Consider the following 12,848-nt stretch of genomic DNA (forward strand, 5'->3'; position numbering starts at 1 on the left):
GCGTGTAACACATATTGCCTACACTACTTGAGAAATGTAGATAGGGAACTTGTGGCAATTTTGGATAGGATTTCTTCGTCGTTAAAATTAACAAGCAACAGAGTTTTTAACAGTTTTCAAGGGGTCTGGCATATGTACTTTTTTAATAATATAATTAAATTAACATAATTGTTAATTGCCAGTAATGAACAAATTATTTAGGTGGAGTAAGTGTAATTCATGATATTGATACTTTCGTTTTTTCATTTTAACGATTTTGATGGTTTTTTTTTGTGATTTTATTGCCATAAAATACTGCTACAAAAATTTCTTTAGGACTATTGCTATTGTAATTTAAAAATAAATACATCACGATATTTTCAATAGTTTTTGCTGATGTTTACACAGGCATGAAAGTGGGCGCCGATTATATTTATCTAAAGGAATTAAAATGTAATTAAAGTACGTATATTATTTTATTAAATTAACTAAAATTTGTTTTATTAAAAAAATAAATCGTAAATATGCGTTCGGAAGTTGTGTTTTTTATTTACTCAGATGTTGAAAAAAATTTTAAGAAACGTAATTTTGTATTAAGTTAAAAAATTAATACAGAATTGATAAATATTGTTATTAGATAATTTTAAGAATATTTTTAAAAAGCTAAGTCATGTAACTTTAAACTTGTGTATCCTCTTCCCCACTTAAATTTAAAATAAAAAATTTACGAACAGTTTTGGCATGCGTACAACAAAACTGACAAAATCATGTTAGATTTTAGTAAAAGGATGTCACGGACAAATGAAAAACACACAGCAAAAGAAAAGGTTCACATAAAATTGTCCAACGGACCCGAAAAAAAAATTTTTATATGAGACCACATAATAAATATGACCCAGGGCAATAGTGAAATGAATTTCATGATTGCGTTAACGGTGGTATTGGACGTACACACAGCTATAAATAAGCGTTCATTTCTACGTAAAAAATTATAGAAGTGTTTGAATTAGGCGGGATTGCCCCCTCTGTGCAACACTGAACACATACTAAAAGGTTGACTTGACAGTTCTCCAGCAGTTTTGATTTTGACATCCCACCACTGTCGTCAATATTATTAAAAAAATTCAAATTAAATTATTTTTTCATATTTATTGAATTAAATTTTCGCAAATTATATCATTTAAGCGAAATCGGTTCTGAGAAGTGCAAGTAAAAAAAAAAGAAGGTATTTCGTAACATTACATAAGCATCGATTGTTGCCAATTTTGGTTTTTCTGAAAGAAAAATTAATTTTCTTTTGAATTTTAAAAAGAAAAAAAATGCCTTGCCCGTTTTTGACACGTTTAAGTGCTACATATGTGAGAAACTATGCACCGTCGTTACTCAAAACTTATGGAAATCATTGTCCAGTGGCTTCTTCAACAATGTGCTCCATGCCAGCGACCAAAGTTAAAGAAGGTAAATTTTTTATTTTTTCATTATTTAAAATTTCATTTAACTTTTCCATATTGGTTCATTCAATATAACCTTCTTTAAAAAAAAACTTTCACTTTTGTCACAGTTAATTTACTTATTAGATGAAAAAAAATTGGCGGTATTTAGATTAATTTTTAAATATTATTTTTGAAACTAGCGGGGTTGAAACTAGAAAGTTTTTTAAAGAGAAAGTTCTTTTTTTAATTTAAATTTTTGGGGATGTCTTGCAAATCATTTACATTATGTAAAGGTCATGCAGAACAGATATCCAAAAATTTTAGGAAATTTTTTTATTTATTAGTCCAAAAATTAAAATTTTAGAGTATGTACTTTTATTAGTTTACGGATCTATTGTTTCTAAAAAATTATAGCCGATAAACGGTAGAATTTTTCTCAAAATTTCTTTGCTTTTCCACTTTTATTTTTATTTATTAATTGTGGAAATAGTCATGATCATGTTTCTGTCCGTAAATATATTTTCAAACTTGTAATAAAAAATACATTTTGGTTTGTTTCCCGATTTACGAGTTTTAAAAAGCCTTTCTTTATTTATTTTGTTGTTATTTCTTTGAGTGACATGTTTCGACTGTTATAACCATCCTCAAACTGCTTTTTCCTCATTATAATTTTGTGTCCCCCAAAAATGTTTGAATCTTTAATTTGAGAACGTCCGTAAGCTTTTTTTTCAAATAATTCGAATGTTTATCGAATTTTTCTAATTTTTCTTCTTTAAATTTTTCCTAAATCCGTCACTGTACGAATATAAAAAGATTGTTGTTAAGAGTTTCAAGAACATTAAACTTTGGACTGAAAAATTTACCAACACGTGTCATATTATTTTAATTTCCAATAACATATTTTTATGAGAGTTATAAAATTTCAAAATTTGATTTTATAATTTTTGATTATGAATACTTAAAAATAATGATGTGAGTGGCCTCTGTTAAAGACGTATACGTCTGAGGAACGTAGGTTAAACCCCTTTATTATTATTATTTAAAAATTGTTCATACCACGGATTAAAATCTAAAGATATTACTTAATCTATTGCTAAATAATTTTGTTTCCGAGTTAGGCAATATCAATTATTTTCATTTACCTTGCAATTATCTTCAAAAACCGGTTTGTCTGTAATTTTGAAATTTTTCTTAATTTGTACAAATAAAAAAAAGTCAAACAATTTGAAACCTTGATTTTTTTACAGTTGATGATATTTTACCATTGAAAATCGGCGAAGAGATTACTCATCAAAATGAATCTACTGAACCACTTATTACCTCAGCTGCAGCCATAACTCCGGAGCCAATTGTTCAACAACAACGGCCTAAATTTGTAACTCCAATTGAAACGGTTAAATTGAATGAGAAAGTATCAGAAGATTCGCAAAAAGGTAAGCATGAAAACTCGAATTTTATTAGGGTTCCGTTTCTAAAAGAGGGAAAACCGGAACTCTTGTAAATTTGCCATGCCTACCCGTCTAAATTCCAAATTTGTAATTTTGTTGTAATTATAATTTTTATAGATGGAATGTTCCGTTATGAAGAATTTTTCCACGATCAAATTATGCGCAAAAAGAAGGATCATTCATATCGTGTGTTCAAAAAAGTTTTACGTTTAGCAAATGAAGGTTCATTTCCAAAAGCTTTAGAGTATACGTATGGCGAAAAACCAATAACCGTATGGTGTTCAAATGATTATTTGGGAATGTCCTGCCATCCTAAAGTTAAAGATGCCGTAAGGTAAGCCTTAATTCATATTTTTTAATGCCCAAAAAGTAATTTTCGTACAATTCATGCAAAAATTAATGAAAATATAAGAAGCTCATAAAAGCTCCCGAGCACTACGTAGTCGAAATGTTTAGTAATCTATTTTAAGCAGCTATTCGTCGACAAATCAGTCAAGTCAGATGGATTTGGAAGTTATTATATTGTTTTGAAACGCGTCTAGATACTTCCACAATCTCATCGACTGCAATCCCGATAAACGATAAAATATATCTATTTTCTGTCTTATGTCTATTTTCAAATTGTGTAAAGAATCTTGTAATAAAAAGTGGCTTTCGGTTTCTTTTAATAAAACTTGAATTTCCTCTTCTTCCCGATTTACGAGTTTTAATAAGCCTCTGTTATTCCTCGTTTATTTTGTTGTTATTTCTCTTTCTTTCATGTTTCGACTGCTATAACCATTCTCAGATGGATTTGGAAGTTATAAAATGTTTTTCTACCGCGAAATGCGTCTAGGTATTTTGACTGATCTACTGTGCAATTTTCTTTCTAAAAGTCTATCCTTTGTCGAAAAAGTCTCTCCAAAGTAACTGAATGACACAGAGTGACAATAAAATTACATGTTGAAGTTAGTTACAATTTTTTAACAGCATGAAATTAGTCGATAAACGAAATCAGTGATTTCAAATCACTAAATAAATGACAGATTAAGTATCATCGCACCTAAGTTTACACACCTTTTTTTTTTAGAAATGCGTTGGAAAATCACGGAGCCGGAAGTGGAGGAACAAGAAACATATCTGGGAACTCAATTCTGCATGAAAAATTAGAAAAACAAATAGCAGATTTGCATCAGAAAGACGCAGCGCTTTTATTCACATCTTGTTATGTCGCAAATGATTCCACATTATTTACTCTTGCTCAAGTTTTACCAGGTATAGAATCTCTGAAAACAAATAGAAAGCCATCTAACATTGCTTTCTGAGTTTTAAAACAGAAAAATCTCGAAACAATTAACTAAATTTTATTTTTTAGGTTGTCATATATTTTCGGATGAAGGAAATCATGCGTCAATGATTCAAGGTATACGAAACAGTCGTGTACCCAAACATATTTTCCGTCACAATGATCCAAAGCATTTAGAAGAATTACTTCAAAAAGTTGATGTAAATACCCCAAAAATCGTTGCCTTTGAAACTGTACATTCCATGTCTGGTGCTGTTTGTCCACTTGAAGAACTCTGCGATGTAGCACACAAATACGGTGCTCTCACATTTGTCGACGAAGTTCACGCCGTTGGTCTATATGGCGACCATGGTGCTGGTATTGGAGAACGAGAACATTTACTGCATAAAATAAACATAGTCTCGGGTACTTTAGGAAAGGCATTCGGGAATATTGGAGGATATATCGCAGGATCGAACAAACTAGTGGACATGATACGATCTTACGCATCTGGTTTCATTTTTACTACTTCACTGCCACCTACTGTGTTATCTGGTGCTTCAGCGGCCATTGAAATTCTCGCATCGGAAGAGGGAAGAGAATTACGTGCAAAACATCAATCCAATGTACGTTATTTGCGTAATCAGTTGATGAACTACGGTTTCCCGGTGGAGCATACACCAAGCCATATAATTCCAATAAAAGTTGGTAATCCGTTACAATGTACTATGATATCGGATACATTACTGAAGGATTACGGGCATTATGTACAAGCTATCAATTATCCGACAGTGAAACGTGGTGATGAAAAATTACGTTTAGCACCAACGCCTCGTCATACACCCGAAATGATTGATATTTTGGTGCAGGATATGATAAAGATATGGAAGAAATTGGATTTGCCTTTGCGAGGTCTACAATGCCCAACGGTAAATATGTTTGCCTGTTATTAATTTTAAATTGTATTCCTTACGCGATGACTTCGAAAATTTATTTTCAATTAATAACTTCTTTTCTCCTTAAGTCGAAAATTATACTTTGGTGTATTCATTGTGGAACTTTTCTCCGGGAGACATCTTTGTCTCGAGAGATTACAGGTTTCTTTCAAGGAGGGCACAGGCGTCTTCAAGGCTTACGTATTAAGAATCTGACTTATGCATTTTCTTTATGACTTATTATTATGAAACTAGGAATTATAACAACAGCTTTTCATCTACAGAATGTCCCATCGTCTTCTTTTTGATAGCTTAAGTGTTGGGTGCATCTTTTACTAACCAATACCATTCTTAATCTTGATTTTTTCCTACTAATCGTGAACTGATTATAAAATATTTTTGCCAGTTCTCGAAAATTAAATGTAAAAGCTCATTTTCCTTATTTGTGATCAGATTCTTTTTTTTTTTTGTTCTTTAGTGAAGAATTTTCAGAATGTTAGTCAGATAAAGTATTTCTATATTTTTCGCAGGGAATTTTAGTTCGAATCGTGAAATTCCACGAGACCAATTTTGATTGATACCCTGTTATTTTTCCGTTAATATACAGTTTGGCAACAATCTCGTTAGCCATTTAAAATATATGAAGTAAGAAGAGTTTTTATGAACGTTCTTATGTATAAGATAAAGAAAAAGTCTTCAGGCATTGTGTGTAGTGTGCGCGCATCACATACAATACATTGTCTGAAGACTCTTTATCTGATACATAAGAAGGTCTATAAGATCTATTCTTACTTCAATGTCATAATTTTAGCAATTGCTTAGATAAATTTTTAATTTTCGTTTTCATTTGTTTCAGGAATGCGAATTTTGCCGTAAACCATTGTTGTTCGACCATTACGAGGAACGTGTACGCAGCAATAAAAGTACAAGCAATATAAATATTTCATGTAAAATTCCAAACTGTCCTCAATTAATCGCCTGCGCCACATAATACTTATACAAAAAGATAACTAGTATTTTAAAAAGCAAAACACAATCACAAACACAAATAAATGGGCTAAATTTGGTGTATGGGGAGGGGGTATTCCAAAGAAGATTAACAAAAAAATAATTGTTGTTGGTGAAAGATATAAATATATATTTTATTCTGAAAGTATTTGTTGTTTTTTTTTTCGGGAAAATGTAGACGTATATAAACTTAAACATTCTATCAAAGGGCAAAGGGGAGGGTTGGGATATGTTATAAATCTGTTTCATGATCTTCAGGACACCAAATATGAGATTTTGGAGATGTCTGACATCTTATATAATATAAAAGTGTAGGGTCACAAGTTTGTTCGGGATAAACTCCAAAATTACTGACCCGATTTTGGCAGGTTGATTTATGAAGAATAGGCAAGTATGAATTCTAGGTAGGTTCAAGTAAAAATGTAGGAGAATATACTTGATTTTAAAATTAGACTCATTTAATCATAAATTTATCTGAAAACGAGCGTAGATCTAGAGTTAAATTTTGGGGTTTCACAGACACTGGAGTTCATATTTATACTGGTGGAAATCGTTTACCTAAAAATTTATTTTTCTGCTATTTCTTTTTTCCCCCTTTCATCTTATGAAGGCCCTTTTCTTAAAAACCTGACTTTTTTTTTAGTTTTTATACCCTACCTTATATATGAAATATATCAAAGTATATTAAGTTTAATCCCAAGTTCGTAACGCTTAGATGTATTGATGTTAGAACAAAATTTTGATATAGGTATTCGTAAAAATAAACCTAATAAACATTTAGTTCCCTGGACTAAAGAGTTAGAAATTTGCAGGCAGCTTCATTGATTCTACTTTCATACTAAATCCATCCGATAATTGAAATTTTGCCCCCTCTATTGGCGCCGCCCATGGGCAGCCACTTTACTAAATCAAAACGTGATTTGAAGTATCAATGTATAGATATTCAAAAGAGTGTCCTTGAATAAAAGTGAATTGTAAAATTAATTTTATATTTAAAAATTACATTCACGCAAAAAACTTAATTAATCCCAAGAAATAGATAGTTAATTAATCATTTGATTATTGATAATGATTTCATTAAATTTAATAGCACCTTTAAGGTAGTCTGCATTCTTAATTATAAATACGGTTTTAACCGGAATTCAGTATAGAACTTGGTATGTATAGCTTTCACAAGCCTATCAATAAGAATAGTACAATGAATTAAGCTTTAATTCCATCAAATTGGGGCTGCCACTTCCAAGGATGCACAAAAATTTAGCCTCTGAAAACTTCTGAAACATGCTGTTAAACGCGTGGCAGATAGGGTTTTGACATAGGCATACTGAGGGTAGTTTTGCCCCTATTGATTTGAATTTTCCTATAATTTAGGTGGCTAAGTATTGTGTTTATAACTGAAATACTGATGAATTTATGAAAATTCTTAGACCAAACTTTTGGTCCAACAACTGGGTACGAATATGGATGTTGAAAAGTAGAAAAATATTTTTTGTCTGTTTCATGTTTTATACAGAATTGTCTTAAGGAACCGAACTATTTTCATCGAAATTTATCTGTTTAGATAAACATTAGGTAACAACATAAGTCTGCCATCTAGTACTTGAATTATTATACTACATAGTTCTAATTAATGAAGATTCCATGGCTTAGTACATGTATCCTGAATATAGATGGCAGAAAGCTCCTATTCAATTGCATTATTTTTTGCATATTGCATTCTTTTAAATCGATTGCATATTTAAATTTTGTTCAATTTACTTGAAAAAAATATTTTAATAGTTTAAAGCCTCTTTATAAATTTTTTCAAAACCGTTTAAGGGTTTAAAAAATTAAATTTTTATGCTCATTTAACCAAAAGCATAGATAATTTTTTGCACTTAAAGAACACTTTATTTTAGTTTTATGTCTTTATTGTTACAATTATGTAAATGGACTTGCCTATAAAAATACATAAATATTAAATATAATGTAACTTTAATAGTTTTTTTTTTTATAAATAAACATTTAATCCTCGATTAGAAGCATAGGTTATCTTAGAAGCATAACTTTGTACTTTTTAAATTAATGGGAAATATCTATTAAGAGAATCGCAGGAGACTTTATCCAGGTAAAGTATTTAACTCTTTAGGGAAATTAATACTCAATTAAACGTATGCTATTTGAACATAATAAGTAAGCGAATATTTTATTCAATACTTCCCCTGTGCTAGTAAGCTGTAGTAAGCTTTCTCTGGAAACACTAAGGCATGGAAGGATGATGTGTCACATCTGTTAACAGAAGTTAGCGGATTTGCTTTTCCATACATTTCGGACTTATACGAAATATCGGCTGTTGTTAGAGTGAGTGGAAGATTTTCTATGAGACTTCTTCTTTTCTTCCTCTCTCCTAAATCCTTCCACTTTTTCCAATACTGCAACGGCTTCTAGTTAATTTTTCCTGATAATATTTTTATTTTCAGCATTTTCTCTTAACCTGACATTTTCCAAACTTATTCGATACTAACATAGTCATTCCATTTAATTCTAAAAATTCTACGCCTTCCAATTCCAAATTTACCGATTTGTTCATGCAAATGTTTAGATACTTATTTGAGTAACATCCAACGCCTGCTTAGCTCAGAGGCAGAGCACTGGTCTTGTAAACCAGGGGTCGTGAGTTCGATTCTCACAGGAGGCAAACTTTTTTACATTTTTAGTTCGCTATTAAATGAAATAAATGCCACAATTGATGTCACCAATTTTAGAATGTTCTTTTACAAAATTTTTTAAATATACTGATACATATCTCGGGAGTGATTTCTTGGATTGTTTCCCTTATTATCTGCTCTGAATGGTCTACATTTCTAAACGACCGTTATCATTACCATCGAACTTTTTCAATTTGTGCACCCTGTACATTTGATGTCCTGTTTTCGTAAACCTTTTCATAAAAAAGTTGTTAATATGTAGCCAACTTAAGTAGACACCCTGTAGAAATCGGTTCATGTATAATAATATAATCAGTTACATGGCTATAACTTTTTTTCTGCTTCGAATTTCTTCATAAAATTTTGTAAAGTATTTCTTGAGTACTAAAGAAGATGTAGAAAAATTGATTTTTTGAAAAGTATCCTGAAATAAAAATGACTAATTAATTGGTTTAATGCCGCCCTAGACTTTAGCTTACTCAATCAATAAATCCGCCACTGTTGAAAATGAGTTTGTTCTGAGAACAAATGAAAACCAATTTTGCACAAGAATGTATTTGCGATGAGCAAATAAACTATAAAATCCATTGTATATGTCACCGGATAATTGTAAGAATCGTTAGTTTATACTAAATCTAGTAAGATTGTAAACTAAGGATAGATTGTGAACAAATGTCTTATTTTCGTCTAGTGTTTTTATTGCCCAGTCACCTGGCAGGCCATGTTGATTTTTTTTGCGAATTGCTGAAAATACTTTTCTAAGGAGTAATTTTGTGTGCTGCTCACGAATTTTTTCTTTTCAGTTTTCTTGAGTCTAGCATTGAACAAAGGGTTCTGATTAAAAAAGTTTTCATAAAAAAAGGTGTACCTAGAGTACATACTCACAACTTTCCGCCCACTGAAGGTCATTCAAAGGTCATGGGCCTCAGATATAGCCCCTTACGTCCATTGTTTACGTTTTTTTTGAATGATTTTTTTTCGAGTTGAAGTTAGACTCTAAAAATAAAATGTATATCGGGAAAGATAGTGGTTTTTATGCTGTTTCACCTCCATTTTGATTTTTTTGCAAATCACCACTTCCGGCGGCAAAATCAACCATTCCGGGAAAATCGTAAAATTCAGTTTTTAGGCCTAAAAATGAAGTTATTAAAAATAATCAAAATATTTCTTGTAGATTTAGGTCAGTATAACCTAAAAATACCATCCATTGTAAGTTTGTCAATACCCCGACTTCTAAACTAAGTAAGAAAAATTCGGACTTCGAAATAGTGGTATGTTTTCAAGATTATAATTTTTTTTAGAATGACCAAATTTTACACGTTGCTAGAATAGATTACGGTCCAACTTCTGCCGTCAGCCGCTTTATTTTATCTCATCTAAAACCGGAGATATTGACCGAAATGCGTTTGGGGCTACCCTAGGCCCAATTTTGGGTCTAGGAAGAAAAATTCAAAATTTGGGCGGTAGATTTGGATACCCTCAGTTTAAATCCAAGTACCTCCTAGCTATCAATAAAAAATTCCTCAGCACTTTCAAGATCAAAAGAAAGTGCGCAAATTTCACTAAATTGCTATCTATCTAATTAATAAGCTTAGATTATAAATTTTATCAATCGTCGATTTACAATTTGACTAGATTTAATATAAAACGATTCTTACAATGATTCGGTGACATATACACTTCATTTTCGTTCGCGTCTCTTTATTTTTTTTTCTTGTACTTCTTTTTTAGAAGTACCTATATACTCGTAAGTCGTATGAAGTGAAGTTGAATGTACTAAGTAAAAAAGTTATTGTAACTAAAGAAACTGGTCGACCTTGACCATGTAACTAGGCGCACAATCTTATTAAATTTTAGTTATAGATTATACAATTCCATAAAAAAAATATGGTGTGATCAGTTACAAAACTTCCATATACAAGCTACAGTTTATACATAGAGGTGCGTGGTAAATTATGTTGATAATTTGAAAATTCCTATATAAAACAAGAAAATATCCGTTTATTATCTACGTGTAGGAAGTCTGTAAAAGCTCTTTACACAGCCTTACTACGTATAGTACGGTGTAAGACAAGTAAATTTACCTTAGCTAACTTTTTTATCTTTAGTTATTGTATTCAGTTGTCGAAATTTTTACCAATTGTAAAATAATTATTTGGTTATAAATTGTTATGTAAATAAAAATGCCCCCTGTGAGAATCGAACTCACGACCCCTGGTTTACAAGACCAGTGCTCTGCCTCTGAGCTAAGGAGGCTCTGAAAATATAAAAATTATTAATTCTTCCATTTCGAAATGGTAGCCAGAAGGTTGCCATTTTATTCAACATAAAATTTTTTGTTTTATTAAACTTGTTTAATTTAAAAAGCAATACAAGGGCTGGTATTCGAAACTGTCTATGCATGGTATGTTAACAATTAAATATTCAATTGTTTATTTACACTTTTTTTAAATTTTTTCCTTAAATCATAATTAATAATTTGAACATTTTTACAGCCTCCTTAGCTCAGAGGCAGAGCACTGGTCTTGTAAACCAGGGGTCGTGAGTTCGATTCTCACAGGGGGCAATCTTATTTTTATAAAATTTATAACCAAATAATTATTTTGGTACTAGTAAAATTTTCGACAACTGAACACAATAACTATAAATATATAGCTAAATTTACTTGTCTTGCACGAACAAAGAGGAAAAAAAGGAAATAAATTTCTATGTAAACGATTTTCACCAGTATAAATCCGGTCTTCAGTGTCCAGTGTTCAGATAAAATGGTTAAATAAGTTAATTTTAGAATAAAAAATAAATTTTGCGATTTTTCTTCTATGTTGTTACTGGAACATACTTTTCCTATTCCTATCCATAAATAAACTTACCCCCCTATTTGCCATCGACTGGTGACGCCATTGACTAACTAGACTAATTCGTTTAGTAGATGTATTATATTAAGTCTATGATTAAAGCCTAATGCAGATTTTAAAATTCTAAAACCTATTTTATAATCTGAAGATATAAAAAAAAGCAACATTTAATCGTATTCTAATTGAAATGATATTTCAACAATTGAATATTCTCGATAATTGATTTTTCATGTATGTTTTGAGATCAGTAATTGTAATCCTTTCAATTGATTACACATTATTCAATTCGTCAAATATTTACATTTTGTCAAGATTCTGCATTACATAAAATACTTACATGGATACCATTTTATACAATTATATGAGCATAAATGTAACAACATTTGCCTATATTGAAAAATTTTATAAATCTTTTTATGAAGTGGATATTTACATGATAAAGTTTTTTAATAATGATTTATTTATACACGTAAAACAGTATTCGTATTCGATAGTTATTTAAAAGGAAAATAATATGTTTTAGATGATACAAAAAAAAAGAAATAAAGAATGAGAAGAAGAATTCATGAATCCAACAGATCATGACTGACAGTACGTAACTAAACGTGACTGACACTACCGTCATTTTGGATTGCAAAAAAGTTGTATTTTAAAAGAAACCTTAAAAAATTAATATTATAGGACACAGGATGAGAACTTCAAAAAAGCTTTAAAGCTATAAAAATGTACTAAAATGCTATTTTTGAGTATAAGTAATAAAAATCAAAAAGTCACTAATAAGTTAAAATAATTGTAATTTTAATGAATTTTAACATATTTTTTGATATATATGTTCATTTGTTTTAAGTCTCTCAAGTTTAAGGTTGCTGAATAGACGGCAGAAATACTTTATTAATTGCTCGGGTTAAGATACATCGCATGTTTAATGGTATAAATAATATTTAAGGATCCATTTTTTAATGTAAATGTAATAGATTTCTATGTATCATCGAATATCGAAATTTTTAGTACCAGAACACTCTACAATATTCAAATAGTTCGTTCTTTTTCACTTGTCAAAATCACTTAAATATATTTGATTGCTGTACACTCTTAATTTCAATTAATATTCTCTCGACTATAAACACGATCAGACTGACGGAAAGTCACTGAATTTTGGTTTATATATCGTCGAATTTCGAAATTTCTAGTACCAGAACTCTCTAGAATATTTAGTACATTTTCAAAAATTTAATTAAT

General features: G+C 30.4%; 1 protein-coding gene and 3 non-coding genes across 4 annotated transcripts; 3 read left to right on the plus strand and 1 right to left on the minus strand.

The window, feature by feature from the left end:
- Nucleotides 1-970: 970 nt before the first annotated feature.
- On the plus strand, nt 971-6,185 carry LOC123302504 (5-aminolevulinate synthase, erythroid-specific, mitochondrial). The gene is made up of 6 exons (XM_044885456.1): nt 971-1,437; nt 2,660-2,845; nt 2,978-3,194; nt 3,930-4,114; nt 4,215-5,053; nt 5,916-6,185. The coding sequence occupies exons 1-6, from the start codon at nt 1,299-1,301 to the stop codon at nt 6,048-6,050; spliced, it is 1,701 nt and encodes a 566-aa protein (XP_044741391.1). The 5' UTR covers nt 971-1,298; the 3' UTR covers nt 6,051-6,185.
- A 2,487-nt stretch (nt 6,186-8,672) lies between these two features.
- Trnat-ugu lies at nt 8,673-8,744 on the plus strand. The gene has a single exon. It is a non-coding gene; the product is annotated as a tRNA-Thr (tRNA).
- Nucleotides 8,745-10,938: 2,194 nt separating this feature from the next.
- Nucleotides 10,939-11,010, minus strand: Trnat-ugu. The gene has a single exon. It is a non-coding gene; the product is annotated as a tRNA-Thr (tRNA).
- Nucleotides 11,011-11,248: 238 nt separating this feature from the next.
- Nucleotides 11,249-11,320, plus strand: Trnat-ugu. Its single transcript has one exon. It is a non-coding gene; the product is annotated as a tRNA-Thr (tRNA).
- Nucleotides 11,321-12,848: the final 1,528 nt, after the last annotated feature.

This window comes from Chrysoperla carnea, chromosome X, assembly GCF_905475395.1.
Source record: "Chrysoperla carnea chromosome X, inChrCarn1.1, whole genome shotgun sequence".
In the NCBI taxonomy this organism is placed as follows: domain Eukaryota; kingdom Metazoa; phylum Arthropoda; class Insecta; order Neuroptera; family Chrysopidae; genus Chrysoperla; species Chrysoperla carnea.

Bases quoted from the DNA above. Each gene is read 5' to 3' on its own strand.
- LOC123302504 (XM_044885456.1), top strand. From the start codon at position 1,299: ATGCCTTGCCCGTTTTTGACACGTTTAAGTGCTACATATGTGAGAAAC. The intron at 3,195-3,929 runs GTAAGCCTTAAT...TTTTTTTTTTAG, and splicing joins AAAGTTAAAGATGCCGTAAG to AAATGCGTTGGAAAATCACG. The intron at 4,115-4,214 runs GTATAGAATCTC...TTTATTTTTTAG, and splicing joins TCTTGCTCAAGTTTTACCAG to GTTGTCATATATTTTCGGAT.